At 39.2% G+C, this 23,051-nt stretch overlaps 1 protein-coding gene across 1 annotated transcript in view; it reads right to left on the bottom strand.

Moving 5' to 3' along the window:
- The window catches only part of slc7a5 (solute carrier family 7 member 5), a 36,547-nt gene that overhangs the window by 8,075 nt on the left and 5,421 nt on the right, over positions 1-23,051 (bottom strand). Inside the window, exons 2-8 of the mRNA XM_023270432.3 lie at positions 22,852-22,977; positions 5,540-5,645; positions 4,197-4,241; positions 3,964-4,087; positions 3,436-3,539; positions 3,253-3,349; positions 1,774-1,923 (exon numbers count right to left, since the gene is read on the bottom strand). Coding sequence (XP_023126200.2) covers positions 1,774-1,923; positions 3,253-3,349; positions 3,436-3,539; positions 3,964-4,087; positions 4,197-4,241; positions 5,540-5,645; positions 22,852-22,977 — 752 coding nt within the window. The remainder of the gene's footprint in view (positions 1-1,773; positions 1,924-3,252; positions 3,350-3,435; positions 3,540-3,963; positions 4,088-4,196; positions 4,242-5,539; positions 5,646-22,851; positions 22,978-23,051) is intronic.

The following is a 23,051-nucleotide window of genomic DNA, read 5'->3' on the forward strand; positions in this document are numbered from 1 at the left end:
AAAGCTCACCTAAACTTTAAGCAAAGTTTTCAACCTAAAATTTACCTTTTCACACAACAGAGTTGCTTTTTTCCTCAAACTCCCTCAGTGTGAAGGTATAAACAGAAACTACCCAGCAGGCCTCTATAACCGGCTGATCCAGCTTCTCTTCTGTCTTCTCTGATCTCAGGTCAGATCTCAGGAGGACCAGCTCAGGCTGCACTGGAAGCTACAAAGGACCCTGGTAAGTAAACAAGTCGGCCTCTATCCACTGGAGCTGCACTGAACGGATCTTTGTTGGTCGCACGAGTCGAGGAAGAAACTTCTCCGGCTGCCAAAGCTAACTGGAGTGGGAGTGAATGGTGACAAGAGAGGAGCTTCAGTGTCCTGTTGTTTATCTGGGACCATCTTCAACTGGTCGGGTTTCTGCTCTCCGATGTCCAATTAACTCAGTGTGCCACATCAACACAGCTGTTTAACTAGGATTTGCACATCCCAAGTTGTTTATACCATATTTTTGCACATTTTCTGGTTATTAATCTGTATATTCCTGCACAATACAAACATTTCTTTTACTTATAATTCCTTGTACTTGCTACAAGTGTCTCTTGTTTGTCTTCAAACACTTACTACAATCAGCATTGACTTGCAAATGCTTGTTTCTATGCAAACATTAAGATATTGTTCTACTTTTATGGCCATTTTTAAATATGCAAGTCTTTTTTTTTGCACATTCGATATAGATGAGCCATATTGCACACTGTATATTTGTATTTCACATAAATTTTCTACATCTTTCCACATGTCACATTCTCTATACTGTATATTTTGCACATTATACACTACCGTTCAAAAGTTTGGGGTCACCCAGACAATTTCATGTTTTCCATGAAAACTTCCATTTTTATCCATGTGCTAACATAACTGTACAAGAGTTTTCTAATCATCAATGAGCCTTTCAACACCATTAGCTAACACAATGTAGCATTAGAACACAGGAGTGATGGTTGCTGGAAATGTTCCTCTGTACCTCTATGGAGATATTCCATTAAAAATCAGCTGTTCCCAGTTGGAATAGTCATTTACCACATTAACAATGTCTACACTGGATTTATCATTCATTTAATGTTATATTCATTGAAAAAAAAGCTTTTTTTACTGGTACAGCATCACTGTAACCATGACAACAAGTGAACACTACGTCAGCTGCCTGCTGACGATCACATGATTGTGATTCTACTACAAACTGACTGTTGTGGACTTATCAGGACTTATCCATCCGAAATGATCAAAGGAACAACTGATTAAGTTGTGGGGATGTTTCCGAGTCCCATCAATTCCCGCCGCCCGCTACATATTTAGGTCACGCGATTCGGTATTCGTACATAACGTACACATGCAGAACACACACCTGTGCTCAGCGCAAGATCATTTTGTTTGTGGGTACGTCTATATTAAATATCCACATTTTATGGTGCCGTGATTTCTGATCATCAATAACCAATAAACAATCAAATGCTGCATTTCTGACAATGCTATATGGGGGAATGAACAGCTTTGGTGGAGTACTGCACTCTCTGAGTGCTTTTCTAATTAATGCTCTTTTTGTCTATTTCTAATTACTGTTATACACCAAACCCAAAGTCAAATTCCTCATATTTGAAAACCCACTAATTTTGCTTCTCAAAAACAAACAAAAAAACTATTCTGAGACTTGAAATTTTGATGAAAACTAGTTTAAATCTATCCTTTTCTTTCATTCTTTATGTCTTTGCTGCTGAAAGGTCGACTCACCTTGATCGGTCGCTCCAACTCGGGCTTCTTAAAACGGAGATACATCATCCCAACGATCGCCATGGCGATACAGAGCCAGTTGAAGAAGCTGAAGAAGTTGATGACGGAGAAGATGTCGTTGGAGAAGGCATAGAGCAGCGTCATCAAACACTGGAGAAAGAGAAAGAAAAGATTTTCAAAAACACGTTTGAAAACAACCCAGATATAAACTCTGACTCCTCATTGGTCAACAATGTGTCAAACAAGTCTGATAAACCTGCCCCTATCTCTAAGGTCCGTCTTTGGTTGTTGATTTAACCCCTAAAACCTCATCTGTGTGTGTCAAAATTATATATTAAGATGCCTTCTTGCATGAAAATAATCCTTTATTGCCTTAAAAATGGCTCAAATGCGACTCTAGATGCAGCTCGAGAACACCAGCTCACCTTGGACTTTGCTAAAACACTGTAAAAAATAGTCTTTGTTGCATTAATGGCAAGATGTACTGAAGTAACTCAGCTGCACAAACTGATTCTGATGATGAATAAAGACACAGAAAGCAGAATTTGGTCTTTAGGTTTGTTACATGTGAAACCCTGAAGTCTGAATCTGTGTTTTTGTGATTTGAACGCAGCAGTTTCAAAGTGGAAAGAGGTGTTAATGGCTAACTTTATGGATGCTAACAAGTTCAAAAAACAGGATTGTTATGATCCTTTTGCACAGATATCAATGAACCTGCAAAATTTCAGGACTGTAGCTACTTTATTTATCAAGTTATGGTATTTCACACATTGATATACAGCATGATACTGCCACCACCATGCTTGGCAAAAATAAACATAATCCCACCTTCTTTAAGAATTTTTAACTTAAAAACTAATTTTAATCTATGAGCCAATATTTTACTCTTGTTTTACTTAAAAACATACGTATGCACAGAAAAAAAATCTGTTTTCAGCAGTTTCAAAGTAGAAAGTGGTGTTAATGATGAATTTTAAGGATGCTAACAAGTTTTTAAAAAACAGGATTATTGTTATTATCCTTTTCCACATTTCATGCTGTTGTTTACATTATATACTAGGCAACGTTGTATATTCTCAGATTAAGTCATTTGCAAACTCTTGAGTTGACCTGGAGACATTTTCAATCCATCTGTTAGTGTTTATGAGTCAAATTCCTTGTATGTAAAGACCTACTTGGCTATAAAACCTTTCTGATTATAAAAAAAACTTGATTTTTAACTTTTAAAACGTGCCTATTTTGAGATTTTGTGGCTGGAGTATCAGTATCTAGTTCACAAGCAGCAACCAGACACCAGAATTTCACTGAAGTGTAGGTAAAAATTATCAACTTTGTGTAAAAAGAACGCAAATTGTTGGTTTATATCTTCATTTTTTTCACCACCGTAACTCAGTGAAGTGGTACTCTGTGGGTCAAATGGGACGTAATTGATTTGCTCGGCTCACATTGTGCAGTGTGTTGGAAATTAAAAGTACATACAGTGAATAAAAGTGAGGGCAGTGGGGTCAGCAGAGTGGGGTGGATCATGGATAGCAGGCTGGGCAGGTGACCTTCCCGAGAACCAACAAAGAATAACCTGAGAGGGAAGGAAACGAGTGGTTTACGATTGTACGACTAGATGCTGGGTGTTCATGCAGGTGTTTTTCCCTGAAACTGACTCACCTGGACGACGTAAAGAGCGAACCGTTGACTGAACCGAAGCAGGACAGACCTACAAACACCGGGATGATCCAGGCCATCGGACCCAGGTGCTGGTTACCGAAATCCTGCAGGAAACACAGATGGAAGTCTTAAAATCAGTCAAGCATTGTGGCAAATATTGGAACAATTCTATATATACTATATGTATAGGTAAAGAAAATAAAACACACAAAATGGAACAAAAAACAACCAAACTAGTTTAATTTATTAACCTCTCCGTGTCTGTACATCTCATATCTTACTGTTTCCTGTTTTTACACTTGTTTTACTTAATAAAATCCGTACACACAGAACAAAATCTGCTAAATATTAGATGATCATGTGCAAACTTAAAAAAAATTTAACAGCAAAGTATGAAAATATTAATTTTGCAGCAGATTATAAATGTGCTGAGCAGCTTAGAAGTAATTTTTAACTCACCTTGGAAGGTATTAAACTGTTCTTTACACTGTTTATACAAACAATAGAGCTTAAAGTGTGTAAACTCACCACAGCAACGGCCTCTGATTGCAGCATCTGATCTGGGGACAGTGTGGTGAAATAAGCCAGGTTGGTGAGGACGTACACGGCAGTGACGATGGGCAGAGAGATGATGATGGCTCGAGGAAGGTTCCTGCAGGAAGAAACGCAATAGCCTGAGTTACAACATGCAACCAAATAAAACTGCAGACTTTCAATCACTCTCCTGCAAACACGTGATATTCTAAATGGTGTGAACTCACTTGTAAGGCTCAATCATCTCCTCGGTTACGAAGTTCAAGTAGTTCCTGAAAGCAAAAGAGAGAAATATGAGATTCTGTGCAGTTATGAAGCAAAACAGATGTAATTTATAACACACAACTGGTTCCAAGAGGTTTCTCAGAACTTTAAATTAAGATTTAAGACAGAAAGAGTGATTCAATTTAGAATTCAGTCCAGTGTTATTAATATATACACCCGACACCTTTGCACCTAACACATCTTTTGCTGATGCACCTTGTATTTCTTTAGTGAACCTAAACACTTGTACATATGTTTATGTATAACTGCACCTTTTATGTACTTTTTGCACAACTTTAAGGCATTATTTTTTTCTTATGTGTCCAGTAATGTACATTATTCAGAAGTTTTTGTAATTCTTCTTCTACCCTTTCAAGAAGACACTATCCCATTGTTTCCATAGATTCACTTTTATGTATGATTTTTCTACTAGATTTTCTATCAGACGTCTGTATTTGCAGCATTGCTGCTGCTGCTTCATTGGGTGAAATCGTATCATGATAAGAAAATATCATGCTACCAATTACTCCGCCAAGGAACGCGGTGGAGTTATGTGATGATTGGCATATGTTTGTTTGTCTGTCTGTCTGTTAGCAACATTACTCAAAAACAGACTAACAGATTTGGATGAAATTTTCAGGGAAGGTCAGAAATGACACAAGGACCACCTGATTAGATTTTGGCAGTGATGCAGCTTATAGTCTGGATCCAAGGATTTGTTAAAGATTTCTGTATCATTGCGAGATAGTGGCACGGCGTCACTGTAACTATGACAACAAGTGAACACTACATCAGCTGCCTGCTGATGATCACATGATTGTGATCCTACTACAAATCCACTACTGTGGACTTATCAGGACTTATCTGTCAGAAATGATACAAGGAACAACTGATTAAATTGTGGGGGTGTTTCTGAGTCCCATCAATTCGCCCGCTACATATTTAGGTCACGTGATTTGGTATCTGTACATAACATACACATGCAGAACGGACGTCTGTGCTCAGCCCAAGGTCATTTTTTTTTGTGGATACATCTATATTAAATGGACACATTCTATGTTTCGGTGATTTCTGATCATCAATAACTAATAAACAAATGCAGCATTTTTTTAAAAATGCTGCATTTCTGACAATGCCATATGGGGGAATGAGCAGTTCTGGAGGAGTACTGCCCTCTCTGAGTGCTTTTCTTGTATACAAGATGTTGTGGTCCAGTGCATGACCCATTTCCATCCTTTTCTCCAAGGCGGCAGCATTAACATTTTAATTGAGGGACACTGGATATTTTGCAACCCGATCAACTCACCAGCCCCCGTAGGCGAACAGACCGCTGTAGAGCGCCAGGCCGATGCTGCCGAACTCATATTTGGAGCCCTTGAAGGAATTTTCTGGAAGAAGATCATCAGTTCCACCTGCAGAGGACAAACAGGATTATGACAAACATGCAAAGCTCCTCCTCAGTCTGGAGAATCCGAGATGTGGAACAGTCAATGAAATACACAAACCCAAAAGGCTTTAGGAGAGGGAGAACGTATATATTGGGCTTAGATCCATCTCAGTAAAGGGATCAGAGACATTCTGCAGAATTCCTGGAGGTAAGACGGGCTGAGACGGTCACTAAGTGACCCAGACTGTGGACCTGTGGGTCGGCCTGAGGCTCAAACAGCACAAACACACCGGGCTACAACAAATCTGTGGTTCAATGCCTTCCTTTACTGATGATTCTGGATTATTTCAACCTGATGTATTTCCTTTGTGGGTTGTACTAACTTTGAGTTGTCTACCGTTGTTGCAGAGATTTGATTTGGGGAAACAAGAATTGGCACAAAACAGCATGAAAATAGTGTTTATGTGCAAAATACATATGGTTCCTGAGGTTTTCCAAAAAACATGAATGATTTTAAACTTTTTAATTTACAATAGAGGTGGAGAAAACAAGGTTAGCACGACCCAATGAGCCACAACAGATCCTCTAATGGACAAACAGCTGGTTTAAATAAACCAAAATTATCCTGTAGCCCAGTTTCTGCCTTCTTTTAACGCTGAATAAATTCTAATACAAACATCACTGACTTATGATTTAAGTCTTAAACTGAATATACATTTTTATTGACATAAATTTGGGGTGAAAACAGATTTTTCTTCTTCTTAAATGTCTTTAAATGACCTTTCACTCTCCAAATCAAAAAACCTGCGAGCAGATTAGAAAGACATGCCATCTTTGGAAAAAAAAAAAAATCACCATAATTTCACCATTTATTCATGTCAGAAAGTCTAAAAACAGAAAGAATTGACAGAATTTCAACTTTTGTTTCTTTGGAAAACTTAATCAGAAGCTTAAACCAACAGTTATATGACAAAAAACGTATTTTATTCCATTGGAAAACGTAACCAGAAGCTTAAAATCAACATATTTCATCAACATCACTATATTCTATATATCTGACATAAAATATTGGTAAAAATAGATTATTTGGTTTAAAAAGATTCTGTAAAAGACAAAAACTTCTGCGATACCTGGCGCAGTTCTGAAGCAATCAGACTTAGCTGTGATCAACAATCAAGTGACAAAAATTCTGACTTTGTGGCTCAACTTCAGCAGTTTTTATTTTGTAGTTTAACTGTGTCATAGTGCACAAACGATATTTTTTCAGTTCTCTCCATTTCTAATCATGGTTGTGTTGTTTCCATAGAGGTGCAGGATTTTCTATCACACCAAAAAATGAGCCCACAGTGAATAAAAATGCGACAAGAACAGCAAACGTCCGGACACTGATTGGGGTCAGAGGGTTCATGCAGACATGGTGTAGAAGGAGCGTTTAGACGACAACAGTAGCACATCTGAACTTGTAATTTTGCAAATTTGTAGCTTGTAAAATGCTAATTATCTTGAGAGCTACACTTGTTTGCTGCAGGTATTTGTTTTGGTTAATGTGGAACTCGCAGACGTCGGCATCCACACATAGCAGAGAAGCTGAAAAGGGAAAGCAGAGAGTATTTACTTGTGAGGATTTATATGATTTTGCCTCTTTTCTCTGACCTCCAGGTTCCTGCCAGCTTGTTTCTGGGGATCCGAGCCACATTCCTGCTGCTCTCTACATGCTCACACATTCTCAGACATGGCGACGGTTGCTAAACCAACAGCCCCGGGCCGCTGTTGGTACTGGGAAGGTTCGCAATAAGCCACCGTGCAGCGTGGGAAACGTCCGATTACCGCGGTCTGTCTGACCCACTGTCTCACTCAGTGCTACACCTATTATCAGGCAGACAGATGTGGCGACTGCGGTGCCCTCAGACAGATGTTGGACCTCCAGCTGTGCCTGAGCTGGCCTGGTTTTAAACTCATCACCTGAAGCCGAGGTTTCTTTCGAGGTTCTTTCATCTTGCTGACCCCACTGGTAGACAGAATGCCGCTACTCTATGCTTCAGTTTCACAACATGTCAGAGGAAATACTGTAGTTTTTACTGCACTACATTGTAGGTCAACATTATAGAAAATAGTCAAATTATCCTTTAAACTCTGTTTTTGCTTCACTTAGAAAAATCACAGAACTCTGATTAATGGCTTAAACTAAACACACATTTTTACTGGCATAAAGTCAGGGTAAAGATAGATCTTTTTTTTTGGTGAAAGAAAATGTTCCAGTAGGTTTAAATGCCTTTAAATAGCCTTTAACCATTCAAACCCAAAAAACCCGCTAGCACATTTGAAACACATATTTTCTTTGGTGAAAAAAATAAAACTAAAACCACTATTTATCAGAGCCAGAAACTATAAAAACACAAATATTTTTTCATTTTTCTTTCCACAAACCACTCATCTGTGACATGCCGTTCTGTTGGAAAATTTAACCAAAAGCTTAAAATCAAAATATTCCATCAAAATCATTATATTCTACATATCTGATATAGAAATTTGCTAAACAATAAACTATTTGGCCCCCAAAAGATTCTGTAAAAGACAAAAATTACTATTATCAACAAGTAAAATAGGTTTAAAAGACAAAAAAGTCTCATAAATACAAGATCTACAGTCCAACAGAGTAGACTTGCATCAGTGTACTGCCAATATATCAACATCTGGGTGTTTAACTAAAGGCAGACTGAAGGTTTTGCGTTGGTGCCTGTTTGCTAACTCTTCGTGTATGCAGACTGAAGGATTATGGGAATTTAAACATACAGAGGTTACAGATGTGTGCTTCATGTCATCAAGCCAAGTGCTCGTCACTCCAGTGATGTCATTATGTATAGGTCGAATGTTAATTGGTTGAAAGGTTGGCTTGAACCAGAAAGCACCACGGTTCCTTTTGGTATAATGAACATTGAACAGGTTTATAAGTGACTGCTGGATGCAACAGGACTTGGTTTCCCTCCAACTTGGACTTCTATCTTTTCCACGGCAGGGACCAACAACAGCAGGAACATGAATGAGAGAAGCGTACGTTTCTGATTTTCCATCTATCCATCCATTGATCCATCCACTGATCCATCCATCCATCCATCATCCATCCACTGATCCATCCATTTATCTATCATCCATTCATTCATCCATCTAACATCCAACCATTGATCCATCCATCCAGTCATCATCGATCCATCCATTCATCTATCATCCATCTATCCAATGATCTAGCCATCCATCTGTAATTCATCATCCATCCATTGATCCATCCATGTATTGGTCCGTCCATCCATCAGATGTAAATATACATGCCATCGGTCCATCCATCCATCTATCGGTCCATTCATGCATCTGTCCGTCCATCTATCTATCTGTCCATCCATCCACCCATCCAGCTATCATCCATCCATCCATCAATCCTCTCCTGTTGATCTGGGGTTGAGTCGTGATGGCAGCAGGGTAAACCAGCATTAAAGACAACTCTCTCCTGAGCAACACTTTTCGAAATCTGGTTCTACCCTAGTGTTTACTCCAAAGGATGGATGCGCCCAGAAAACCTCCAAAGGAAGTCATCAAAGAGGCCTCCTAATCAGAATGATCTAGGTTGGACGCTTCAAAGAAGCAGAGACTCTACTCTGAACTTCCTCCATATGTCCAAATTCCTCAGTCTATCCCAAAGGCTGAACCAAGCTACCCTACAGAGGAAACTCCTTTAGTATCTCATTCTTCTGAGCACTACTCAGAGCTCATGACTAACACAGGTTGGGGTTGGGATGTAGATTGACTGGTAAATCGAGAATTTTGCCATCTGGATCAGCTCCATCTTCACCACAACAGACGCTTCACCAATCCATCCGTCCTGCTCATGAACAAGATCCTGAGATGCTTAAACTCCTTTGGTCACCAAAACCACCCCAAGGGAGCAATAAACCAGTGTCTAGAACCGACATTTCTGGTTGTACCACATATTTTTGCCTCCGTGTAACAGCAGATAACCACAACTGTAAGTGCAAGCATGCACCTGCCAACCTCTACATAACATGTTGCAGCTTTTAAACTCGATTCTTGGCTCAAGATGTAAAACTACATGCCATGTGTATGAATGTGGATTAGCGGAGAAAAGAAATATTTGGCATACAGCCATGCATTACGGAAAAATGGAAGTAGAATATCAAAAGGTTTAAGATAATAAATTTTCCTCTATGTTAAAATTCACAGATCTACTTGCAAACCACTTATTTAGTTTCCATGTTTGCATGCAGGATATCTGCAAAAACATGGTGTTTTTTGTTTCAAACCCAGCTGAGAAGCCACACATACAAACAACCCCCAGGCCTTGTTTGTTCCAGACTTGGCCAGTCAACCTTCCCACTTATCTTGCAGCATCTATCAGGCTTAAAATCAGATTTGTTTCTAACCTTTCAAGGAGGTGAAGTGAGACTCTACAACATCTCCTGCCCTTAATACTCCTCTACCCTGTGAGGGGAGGATTCTGCTTTAAAATAAATGTCTGTGATTGCATTTTTCAGTGACTTCTGGGGGCAAAGAGGTTATAAAGAAGGGAATACAAGTAAATTCAGGTACCTTTTTGTTTAGTCTTTCATGCAAAGTGCTCTGTTTAACAAGTACTTGGCAGAATCTACTGAAAAGGCTTCTTTCATTAGGAGAAAGACGTGTTTTATTCCAGTGAATTAAGGCCCAAACCTCCTTCTGTTAACCGGCAGTGGTATAAAGGAACCCTTTGGTCGGTTTGTGGTAGACAAAACACAAATCTATTCTTCCACTCTTTCAATCTGCACTTTACGGCCTCATTTCTTCTTCTGTTCCTCCCCCTCATTACCTTCCACCACACTGGTCAGGAAACACTCGACTGGTCACATGATACTGGTGCCAGGCAGTGAAAGTGACACACAAACACACATAATGAAATATGCATGAACAATGGAGGACACACACACACATAGGTGCACTCAGGCCAAAAACACTGAATGAGCTCAATTCCTGCCTCTAATTAATAGAAGAAGAAGAAGAAGACGTAGTTTAACATGTTGGGGAATCTACTTATTTGGTTTATTTCCAGAGTTACAGTTGGTAAATTAAATTTGAATTTTTAAGATAGATAAGTCCTTTATTTCTCCCCACACCAGGGGAAATTTACATTGTTACAGCAGCTTATGTAGCAATAGACGTAGTGATATGAATAAAATAATAATAGAACAGTAGTAATAATATTTACAATATATACAGGGGTGAGAGATGAGGATGAAATAGTGCAGTATTGACACACTGTAAGACAATGTAGTATAAAGTGGCTTAAAAAAATAAAGTTTAAAAGTGCAAAGATGTAGCAGTGCAAGAATGTCAGTGCAAATTTTATGGTTTGGGGTGGTAATGATATAGTCCAGTTTATGTTAACATCAGCCAGTGATGCTGATGTTGTAAAGTCTTATAGCAGATGGGATGAAGGACCTGTGATAGCGCTCTTTCTTGCAGGGTGGATGTCTCAGTCTGCTGCTGAAGGAGCTGCTTAAAGACCCCACAGTGTCATGCAGTGGGTGAGAGGGATTGTCCATGATGGATGTGAGCTTTGACAACATCCTCCTCTCACCCACCTCCTCTATGGAGTCCAGGGAACAGTCCAGGACAGAACCAGCCCTCCTGACCTTCTGTTTAGTCTCTTTCTGTCCCTTTCAGTGCTCCCTGCTCCCCAGCAGACCACTGCATAGAAGATAGCAGACGCTACCACAGAGTCATAAAATGTCCTGAGCAGAGTCCTGCACACTCCAAAGGACCTCAGTCTCCTCAGCAGGTGGAGACGACTTTGGCCCTTCTTGTACAGAACCTCTGTATTGTGTGTCCAGTCCAGTTTATTGTTGAGGTGAACACCCAGGTATTTGTATGTGTCCACCATGTCAATGTCCAAACCCTGGATGTTCACCGGTGCAGTCTGGGGTGTCCTCCTCCTGCTGAAGTCCACGATCATCTCCTTCGTCTTACTGGCGTTGAGCTGCAGATGGTTTCGCTCACACCAGTCCACAAAGTCAGAGATGACCGTCCTGTACTCCCCCTCATCCCCCTCAGATACCCACCTGACAATGGCTGAGTCATTGGAGAACTTCTGGAGGTGACAGCTCCCAGAGTTGTAGTGGAAGTCCGATGTGTACAGGGTGATGAGAAAGGAGGAGAGCTCTGTCCCCCTTAGGAAGATAGCTTTAAAAAAATACTTACCACTTCACCAATTAACCTGTTTTTATCCATTTTGTCCCCCTGTACAGTACTAGAAAATTAAAAAATTACATTTCGCAGTTTCATGAGGAGACATTCAGCCAATTCGTCAAAAGCCACCAGCTGTCATTTTTGTATTCCTTATTTGAGCAAAAATTGAGCAAACAAGATGTATTGTGATAATTAGTGAGCAGGTAAGTACATTTTTGAGCTTTAGATTATTTCCTTCCAGTCTTCTATGCTAAGTTAAGCTATTTAGCATCTAGCTTGAGCTTGAAAGAGGCAACAATCTGTTCATTTTACGCTCTGTAATTTAAAAATTGAGCATAATTGTCAACATTTTTTTATGTTTTTACCTAACCAATGTCCAAAAACTTACATTTACTTTGTACAAAAAGGTTGTTGACATGTCAAACCCATGAAAACAACATTTTTTGGAACTTAAATGAAATTGCGTTGACCTATTAATGCAATTTAAAGCTTCATCTCTCACCTGGATCAATAACTCAATGCAGGTAGGGAGTGTGCAGGCAGAATTCAAATGACAAAACTTGTTTTTTGCAGATTAGGTTGCGTCTAATGGCAAATCTTAGTATATCAATGCGTCTACTTAGCAGTGACTTTGTTTTCATTCAGTTTATAGTGAGATTAGCCGCTCAGCTAAGACCGGGATGAATGAAGTTCTCCACGCTTCGGAAAAAAAAGGATTATTTGTGCACAGGGAGGGACTGAAGTCTGAATCAGGCTTTGTAAACAGACGTCTTAGCAAACACACACCTTGATTCAGTGGAAAACTAGTTCAAGGTGATGATGACGCCGACTTTAAAACAAGGTCAGATAATACTGGTGTGTAAGTTGGCTCATGCTTGTATTAATAAATCATGTCACTGTAACGCAGTTAAAGAATAAGAAGGCAGAGTGTTGCTACAGATTCAGTGTGACAGGATGAAACTTGTCCGGTTCACAGGAGATCAGCCTCTCCGAGTGTTCCACTTCCAAACAGTGCGGGCGGCTGTCAGATTGAGAAAGCAGGGTTTTACTGAAGCTAATCAGATTACGATGGTCTCTAATCTGAGACACCAGCAGACTCTGACCTTATGAGCCACAGAAACACTCAAGACACGTTTCTACTAATGGACCTACTTCACCGAAACCTAAATCTAACCTTAAAACTGAGTCGCAAACAGTCATAATTAGCCTCGTGCAAAAATATGCTCAATAGCTGGTTTTAAAGCTAGTGTGGTACCCATGTGGTACACTGACTATCCTCTAATTGATTATAATAAATGAGAAACCTATAACAGAACAACTGAAAGGCCAAAATGCATGTATGAGATTTCAATTGGAAGGCAACATCTTCTAGTTTCTCACAATGTGATTGTTTAGCATATGGATAAAGGCAACCCAAGCTACAGTGGTTCAAAGAAGGCTCCCGACAAGAAGTCATATTTGAATATCAAAAACTCGGACGTGCAAATCACCACAGAACTTCCACATCTGGTCAACCACACCTGTAAGAAATTCCAAACAACCAGGACCAACCTAACGGGAGGTAGGGAGTTTCTGGTGAATGATTGAATTGTGAAGAATCTTACCGATCTAGCCATGTGTAGCAAGGCCATATTGAGAAAGTTTATGCAGGGGGTCCTCGGTTTATGACGTCCTCAATCTATGGCGTTTCTTCGTTATGTCGGAACTGGTTACGTGGAACTCGTTGGCGAGCAGGGTGGACGAAAACGTCGTCTCGCGGCGAGCGGAGCGGACAAATACGTCATAAACATTTGTTTACATTCGCCAAGATACCTTGGATCGTGCTACATTCACTAACTTATTGCCCTTCATTATGCTCCCAAGTGTAAGTCAGACTCTTCTTGTTGTTGTATTCATATTATGTTCTGTTATCTTCTTGTAAAATGACTCAAACATGCATGAAAGTCATTGGTATTCATGACTTTTCCGAAGAACCGATCTATATCGTGATGCACGTAACGGCTTTACATTTTCGCCGGAGTTCCAACTTATGGCAAAAATCAACATACGCCGAGCCGCAACTTAACTTCGATGCAAGTTGAGGACCTCCTGTATATTTATACGTAATTCTAAGCTGATTCTAACTGGTTTAAACAGGGAAGTTCATCTTCGTCACTGGTTATATCCACATCAAAGTGGTTCCCTGCTATAAGAAAGTACTATAATTGATAAATGTTGTTAAAAACTTTGGGATTATTGCTTCTAAACTGACCCATTCTTGCACAAAGTACTTTCAAGGTGCCTGCACTTCTGTTTGTTGGTACAATCAGAGCCACGGCGTTCGTCTTTGTCTAAACCTACGTAAACAGTTATTAGAGGCAGTATGATGATAAAGACGGACGCTAAAGACTCAAGAACAACATGAGACTTAAGACGACACAGAAGTGACACTTAAAGGACTAGAATTACAAATGAGTAGAATTACAATCCGGCTATAAACCAAAACAACTATTAAATTGGAGCGGCTTGCTGCTTGCTATGTGGATTACGATCGCTTCAGGAATGAAATGAAAGCACTTCCTGCTTCTGTTTAAGAAACAGTTAGAGCTCGTGTTTGGTATTTGCTGAAGATCAGCGGGATCCAGTTTGATCCACTGGAACCAGGTAAGGAAGAATAAAAGCTAAAACCAAGTGGTGGAAAAATATAGTTGAAAAATGAAGGTTTTTGTGATGGTGGGAACATTATGAGGAACAAGAAGGTGGAAAATCAAGACAGTCAAGGTTGTGGCGGTTGACCTTCATTGGATATTTGAAATGTTCAATTAATGTATCACACCCAGGTGGCAGAGAACATTCCAACAACATTAGCTATCATAAGTTCCAATAATGTTCATCATTACCAACAATGTTCCTGTGAAGTTAGAAGACCATCAGATGCAAAGAATGTTTGGAGGAAGTTGTCAGATTGTGTTCCATGATACCAAAGACACAACGTTCTCAAACAATATTCAAACATTTCCACGTTACCGAGGTCTCAGATGATGTTTTTTTTTTAAAAAAAAAATAAATAAATAAATCAATGTTCCTGTAAGGTGATTTATTAACACAGATGGAACATTCTGACTGCAATGTTTTAAAGATGTTTTGGGAACGTTGTTAAGGAACACAATATAGGATATTCTTCTATAAAATATTCTCACATTGTTCTATGATAACAAAGGAAGAATGTTCTCAAAGCAACATTCAAAAAATGTTCCTTAAATGTTACTGAGGCCTCCGTTGACAGAATGTTTTTACACAGAACATTTATGACGTTCCTGTAATGTGATGTTATCATGGGACACTGTGGGAATGTTTAATAGAAGAGTGTTCTATTATGCATTCCCTTAAGAACAGCTACAGAACATTGCTGGCAGAATGTTCCACCTTTGTTACTGTATCATATAACAGGAACATTTTTATAAAAAATCATCCAAGGTCTCGATAGCATCTAGAAAATGTTTCACTGGATGTTGCATTGAGAACATCCGTCCTTTGGTATCATTGGAGAAACATTTTATAAAAGAACGTTCTATAATGTGTTCCCCCAACTTTAAGGCTGAAAGTTCTACCTTTAATATCTCACATTACAAGAATGTTACAAAAAAAGTTCAGTCGTCTGTGGCCTCATTAAACATTGGAAAATGTTTTTTGAATGTTGGTTTGAGAACATTCTGTTTATATCATAGAACACCGTGAGAACATTTTAGAGAATAGCATTCTAGTATATCTTTCCCTTAAGAACATCTACAGAACACTGCATGCAGAATGTTCCATCTTTCTTGATATATCCCACTAAAGGAACATTTTACAAAAACTATTTGAAGCTTCGATAACATCGAGACTTTTTTGAATGTTGGTTTGAGAATGTTCCTCTTTTGTAATCATAGAACACTATGAGAATGTTTTACAGAAGACTGTTCTATTATGCACTCCTTTAAGAACATCAACAGAGCATTGCAGGTACAATGTTCCATCTTTATTGATATATCATATAACAGGAACGTTTTTATAAAAATCATCACCTTGATGACGTTGGAAAACGTTTTTTGAACGTTGGTTTGAGAATGTTCCTCCTTTGTTATCACGGAACATTGCGAGAACGTTTAAGAGAAGAGTGTTCTATGCGTTCCCTCAAGAACATCCTCAGAACACTGCAGCCAGAATGTTCCATCTTTGATGATTTTTTGATCACACTATAGGAACATTTTAGAAAAATCATCTGAGACCTTGATAGCATTGGGGCAACTTTTGTTGAATGTTGGTTTGAGAACGTTCCATTTATATCATAGAACACTATGAGAACGTTTAAGAGAAGAGTGTTCTTCTATGCATTCCCTCAAGAACATCCTCAGAACACTGCAGCCAGAATGTTCAATCTTTGCTGATATATCACAGGAACATTTCACAAAAATCATCTGAGACCTTGATAGCATTGGGGCAACTTTTGTTAAATGTTGGTTTGAGAACGTTCCTCCTTTGTAATCATAGAACATTTACATTTTTTTTAACCTAAAATGTTCTTTGAGCTTTGGATTGACACATTCACTTGAACTTGTAGGTAATGTTTCTTGCTGCTAAACTACCAGTTCCCCACCTTCCCTCTCATTAACCTCCATTCTGACCTCCTCCCGTTCGGTTCCACGTCTGAACAATCCTCCCCACTGTTGAGGTTCCGTTGCCCACCAGTCAGCTGATCTGAGATCTGTGACCTCCGACCTTCACACAAACAGACGGCCTGTCGCTTCACCCACCATGAACTCAAGCCAAGTTTGACCTTCTTAACAAACAGGTGCGTCTCTCAGCTCCACGTTTCCAAAGAATATAGAACATAAAATCACTAGAAATGGTTCTAGTTTGGTTCTGATCTGGTGATGTGAGGGCAGCACAACTAATTTAATCTAGGCGGTGTGTTTTTTAGAAAGCAGATGTAAGATTTTCCACTTTTTGTAGCTGTTAGGAAGTGAATACAGTGAGCTGACCTACTTTTGATTGAACAAGCAGAAGTTAATTAAAGCTCTGGGATGAGAACATGGAAGTAACTGCAGCTGTTAAGGGTTCTGTATAAATAAACTGAATGTGAAACTGGTGGTTTTGGTACATTAGGCATTTGAATTTGTCATCTAAACACTGGATTCTACTGCTGGGTACTGCTAACTTACTTGTGGATATATATACATTTAAATATACATACATTTGCATGTATATAGCCTGAAAAAAAGCTAAAACCTGTCTCAACTTTTGTTTTATTGCCACTTTTTCAACTAAAATTCAAATGTACCTCCAAAAAACACAGATTTTTGGGGGTCTACTGCAAATAAATGAGAATAAACACTGAGAAAATTTGCATTTAGCCATTGCACTTTGGTGTTGCAGTTCTAGTGAAACTGAGATTGTAGAGAAAACTGCTGACTTTCAAAGTCCAACCTTACAGAGAATGTTTGCATTTGAAACAAAACACTGGATTCTAATGTACTTTTGGAACTACATTCATACAAATAAATGTACTTTTGGATGTAAACAGCCTGAAAAAAGCTAAAACCTGCCTACTTTAGTCTGATTTCCATGTTTTGATCTCAAATTCAATGTATAAGCAGCAGAAATCACATATTTTTGGAGATTCCTGCAAAATAATCACCAAAAAAAAGAAAGAAAATTTGCATTTAGTCATTGCAGTTTGGTGTTGCAGTTAAACTGTAGAGAGAACCGCTGCCTTTCAGAGCTGACCCTCATGTCAGATGTCATATTTGGGCTCCAGACAGATGAAACAGATGAAAGCAGGCGGGTTAAGTCCACAGATATTTCTCCTTCAACAACAAATTGTGCTGCAGCTCAGTGAAAACTGACAAAGCGTGCTCTGCAGGAAGACTGGGACAATTCACCGCACGCTAGCGGTTTCCCTTGGGGTGGGTTTCCCCTCTCAGGTTGGTTTTTTTCTCTGTACATTAGATCAGCGCTGCAGCTTCACCGCAGGCAGGAAGAGAAGCCGCCATCAGAGAGCATCCAGGCTTGGCAGCCAGCAGACGAGCAGCGGGGGGGAAATGAGGCTGCAGCCACCTACCAGAAGGCTTCTGCATCGTTGGGAAGCGTCATGTCACCTCTGATATGTAGGACGGCACATCATAGTAGGCATGAACCCAGAGAACCCTGAGGTCTGAGAGCTGCACCGCCGTCCTCTAGAGGGCAGAGTTTGATTCTCTGAGCCAACAGACTCTCCTCGGTCATGAGTTCCTGCTTGTTCAAACGGATGTTTCAAGTCTTTTCAGTGAGTCAGACTTCCAAATTAAAGGAGCGGAGTTCTACTTAAGAGACTTTGTGTGGCTTTCCGACATTTCTGGCGGCACTTCACAACATCCTGTGGCCGTAACGAGGGCTAGAGCCGACTCCAGGAAGCTACGCATCGACAGCATGCAAGACTCGACATTTACCAAGAATACAACCACAACGGTTCAATCAGATGACATCAATCTACTGAGATAAAAAGTACAGGCATCTGCACCAACATAACCTCCCAGATATCATCAGTTACAGATAATGTGTGTTGGAGAAGCTGATGTTTTTGGTACTATGGGCATTTAAATTGTACTGTTAACATAGTTTTGGATATATATTATTATAAATGTGTGCTTTTCGTATGTAAATAGCCAGAAATAAAAGCTAAAATTTGCCTATTTTTGGTCTGATTGTCATGTTTTGATGTCAAAGATCTCAAATTCAAGGCATATTTTTTGACAGTCCTGCAAATAAATCCCCAAAAACGTAGAGAAAATTTGCATTTAGCACTCGCAGTTTGTTGAAATAAAACCTTTATCCGTTTGTGCTGCTATAACCTCCCAGATATCCTCAATTACAGTTATTTTGTGCTGGAGAAACTGATGCTTTTGGTACTGTAGACATTTGAATTGTACTGCTATGTACTCTCAGCATGCTTGTGGATATATATTGTTATAAATATGTGTGCTTCTTGTATGTAAATAGCCTGAAATAAAAGCTAAAATATGTCTACTTTTGTCTGAGTGCCATGTTTTGATCTCAAATTCGATGCATAAGCAGCAGAAATCACATATTTTTGGAGGGTTTACTCCAAATAAATCACCAGAAATGTAGAGGAAAATTTGCATTTAACACTCAACGCAGTTCCTTGAAACTAAAAGTTCATCCATCTGTGCCGCTATAACCTCCCAGATATCCTCAGTTTCAGCTAACTTCTGTTTGATTTTGGGTTTATTTCATTCCACCAGTTGTTGTTTTGTCTACAAAATGATATGCAAAGCTCTTAAATTTTGTGATCTAATTTACAGATTCCCCCATTGGAGGCTGTTTGCTTATGCAACAGCAGGGAGGAGCACATGGCAGCAGACCGCTGGTAAAAACCACCACTCCCTGTTTCACATGTACATAGTAAACTGTCAAAGCCTGTAAGTTCCTGCATGAAGCACTAAACCTGCAGAGCTCATGTCTGTGTAAAGCAGCTTTGTAAACAACCGCATGTTTGTTGCAGGTTTAGTCTGTTTAAACCCAAAAAAAGCCCAAACACGTACAGGGAGAATTAACCCTAAAGAGTTTCAAATTTCACAGAAAATAAAGTACTAAAGCTGCAACAATTAATTGATTAATCATTGTCAACCATTAAATTAATCACCAACTAGTTAAATAACAGGTTAACTGGGTCATTTTTAATAAAAGAAGAGATCAAATTCTCTGATTCCAACTTCATAAATGTGATTATTTTCGGGTTTTGTTCCTCCTCTGTGACAGTAAACTGAATGTCTTTGAGCTGTGTAAAAAACAAGACGGTGATTTCATAATTTTTTGATGATTTATAGACTGAACACACTGAATAATCGAGAGAAAAATCCACAAATTAATCTGCAATGAAAATAAGCATTTGAAACAAAACACTGGATTCTAATGTACTTTTGGAACTACATTCATACAAATAAATGTACTTTTGGATGTAAACAGCCTGAAAAAAGCTAAAACCTGCCTACTTTAGTCTGATTTCCATGTTTTGATCTCAAATTCAATGTATAAGCAGCAGAAATCACATATTTTTGGAGATTCCTGCAAAATAATCACCAAAAAAAAGAAAGAAAATTTGCATTTAGTCATTGCAGTTTGGTGTTGCAGTTAAACTGTAGAGAGAACCGCTGCCTTTCAGAGCTGACCCTCATGTCAGATGTCATATTTGGGCTCCAGACAGATGAAACAGATGAAAGCAGGCGGGTTAAGTCCACAGATATTTCTCCTTCAACAACAAATTGTGCTGCAGCTCAGTGAAAACTGACAAAGCGTGCTCTGCAGGAAGACTGGGACAATTCACCGCACGCTAGCGGTTTCCCTTGGGGTGGGTTTCCCCTCTCAGGTTGGTTTTTTTCTCTGTACATTAGATCAGCGCTGCAGCTTCACCGCAGGCAGGAAGAGAAGCCGCCATCAGAGAGCATCCAGGCTTGGCAGCCAGCAGACGAGCAGCGGGGGGGAAATGAGGCTGCAGCCACCTACCAGAAGGCTTCTGCATCGTTGGGAAGCGTCATGTCACCTCTGATATGTAGGACGGCACATCATAGTAGGCATGAACCCAGAGAACCCTGAGGTCTGAGAGCTGCACCGCCGTCCTCTAGAGGGCAGAGTTTGATTCTCTGAGCCAACAGACTCTCCTCGGTCATGAGTTCCTGCTTGTTCAAACGGATGTTTCAAGTCTTTTCAGTGAGTCAGACTTCCAAATTAAAGGAGCGGAGTTCTACTTAAGAGACTTTGTGTGGCTTTCCGACATTTCTGGCGGCACTTCACAACATCCTGTGGCCGTAACGAGGGCTAGAGCCGACTCCAGGAAGCTACGCATCGACAGCATGCAAGACTCGACATTTACCAAGAATACAACCACAACGGTTCAATCAGATGACATCAATCTACTGAGATAAAAAGTACAGGCATCTGCACCAACATAACCTCCCAGATATCATCAGTTACAGATAATGTGTGTTGGAGAAGCTGATGTTTTTGGTACTATGGGCATTTAAATTGTACTGTTAACATAGTTTTGGATATATATTATTATAAATGTGTGCTTTTCGTATGTAAATAGCCAGAAATAAAAGCTAAAATTTGCCTATTTTTGGTCTGATTGTCATGTTTTGATGTCAAAGATCTCAAATTCAAGGCATATTTTTTGACAGTCCTGCAAATAAATCCCCAAAAACGTAGAGAAAATTTGCATTTAGCACTCGCAGTTTGTTGAAATAAAACCTTTATCCGTTTGTGCTGCTATAACCTCCCAGATATCCTCAATTACAGTTATTTTGTGCTGGAGAAACTGATGCTTTTGGTACTGTAGACATTTGAATTGTACTGCTATGTACTCTCAGCATGCTTGTGGATATATATTGTTATAAATATGTGTGCTTCTTGTATGTAAATAGCCTGAAATAAAAGCTAAAATATGTCTACTTTTGTCTGAGTGCCATGTTTTGATCTCAAATTCGATGCATAAGCAGCAGAAATCACATATTTTTGGAGGGTTTACTCCAAATAAATCACCAGAAATGTAGAGAAAATTTGCATTTAACACTCAACGCAGTTCCTTGAAACTAAAAGTTCATCCATCTGTGCCGCTATAACCTCCCAGATATCGTCAGTTTCAGCCAACTTCTGTTTGATTTTGGGTTTATTTCATTCCACCAGTTGTTGTTTTGTCTACAAAATGATATGCAAAGCTCTTAAATTTTGTGATCTAATTTAGAGATTCCCCCATCGGAGGCTGTTTGCTTATGCAACAGCAGGGAGGAGCACATGGCAGCAGACCGCTGGTAAAAACCACCACTCCCTGTTTCACATGTACATAGTAAACTGTCAAAGCCTGTAAGTTCCTGCATGAAGCACTAAACCTGCAGAGCTCATGTCTGTGTAAAGCAGCTTTGTAAACAACCGCATGTTTGTTGCAGGTTTAGTCTGTTTAAACCCAAAAAAAGCCAAACACGTACAGGGAGAATTAACCCTAAAGAGTTTCAAATTTCACAGAAAATAAAGTACTAAAGCTGCAACAATTAATTGATTAATCATTGTCAACCATTAAATTAATCACCAACTAGTTAAATAACAGGTTAACTGGGTCATTTTTAATAAAAGAAGAGATCAAATTCTGCTACCTGCACTCTTAAAAAATCGATTTAATTCAAATTCAGACAGTTTGTGGATCATAAAATTAATTTTTAATATAACAAAAATATAACGTGTTCTTTAAAATTAACTTTATGTCAAACGTGCCCTTTATTTTAAATGTTCAGCCTGCTAGCTTGATGCTAAAATGCTGATAATTGTGTTAAAGGATACAGAAATCAAACCGCACTTACGGGAACATTTTATATTTTGGTTCCTGCCAATGTGGTTAAAATCCTTGTTGCATTACATCAATTTATATTATGGCAGCAACTAGTTTTTAGTTTCATTATCAATTAATCTGTTGATTATTTTATTCAATAACTGATTTTTGGTTTCGCCTAAAAGCCCGAGAAATGTCTTGTTTTCTCCACAACCCAAAGATATTCACTTTACTGTCACAGAGGAGGAAAAAAACTGAAAATATTCACATTTGAGAAACTGAAATCATAAGTAATCAGTGATCAAAACGGTTGATGATGCCTTAGCTAGCATCACACTAACGTAAATGTATCTAAAGTTATGTAGAAACAAATTAAATGGTCTTAATTACAACTTATTCAACCAAAATGTGTAAAATGTCAACATGTTAACTTCATATCATCACATCAGAAACTAAAATTAACCATCAAGGTCTTAATCCAACATGACGACTTTGTGTTATCATCACGCTTTTGTGTAAATTCTGTAGATAATTTACTTTTCTGTTGTTGGAAGGTGTTCCATGGGGCTGATAAATACATTTATGACCCGTGACAGGAAACTAAAACCTGCTCCAGCAGTGAAGCTGTCAAAGCGTTAGAAGCAGGTGTGCTTGTGCGACGTACCTTGGCCGATCTTGACGAAGCCGATGATGATGATGAGTCCGAGTGCGAGAAGTTTGGCTGCAGCGAAGAAGTCCTGCACTCTGGTGGCAGCTTTCACACTGTAGCAGTTCACGAAGGTCAACAGGACTGCAGAGAAACACAGGAAGTACGATGTTAACGCAGAAACCCGGGTTCGACTTTGGTTTTCAACTTGAATGTGA

This window comes from Amphiprion ocellaris, chromosome 3 (assembly GCF_022539595.1).
Source record: "Amphiprion ocellaris isolate individual 3 ecotype Okinawa chromosome 3, ASM2253959v1, whole genome shotgun sequence".
Taxonomy (NCBI): Eukaryota; Metazoa; Chordata; class Actinopteri; family Pomacentridae; genus Amphiprion; species Amphiprion ocellaris.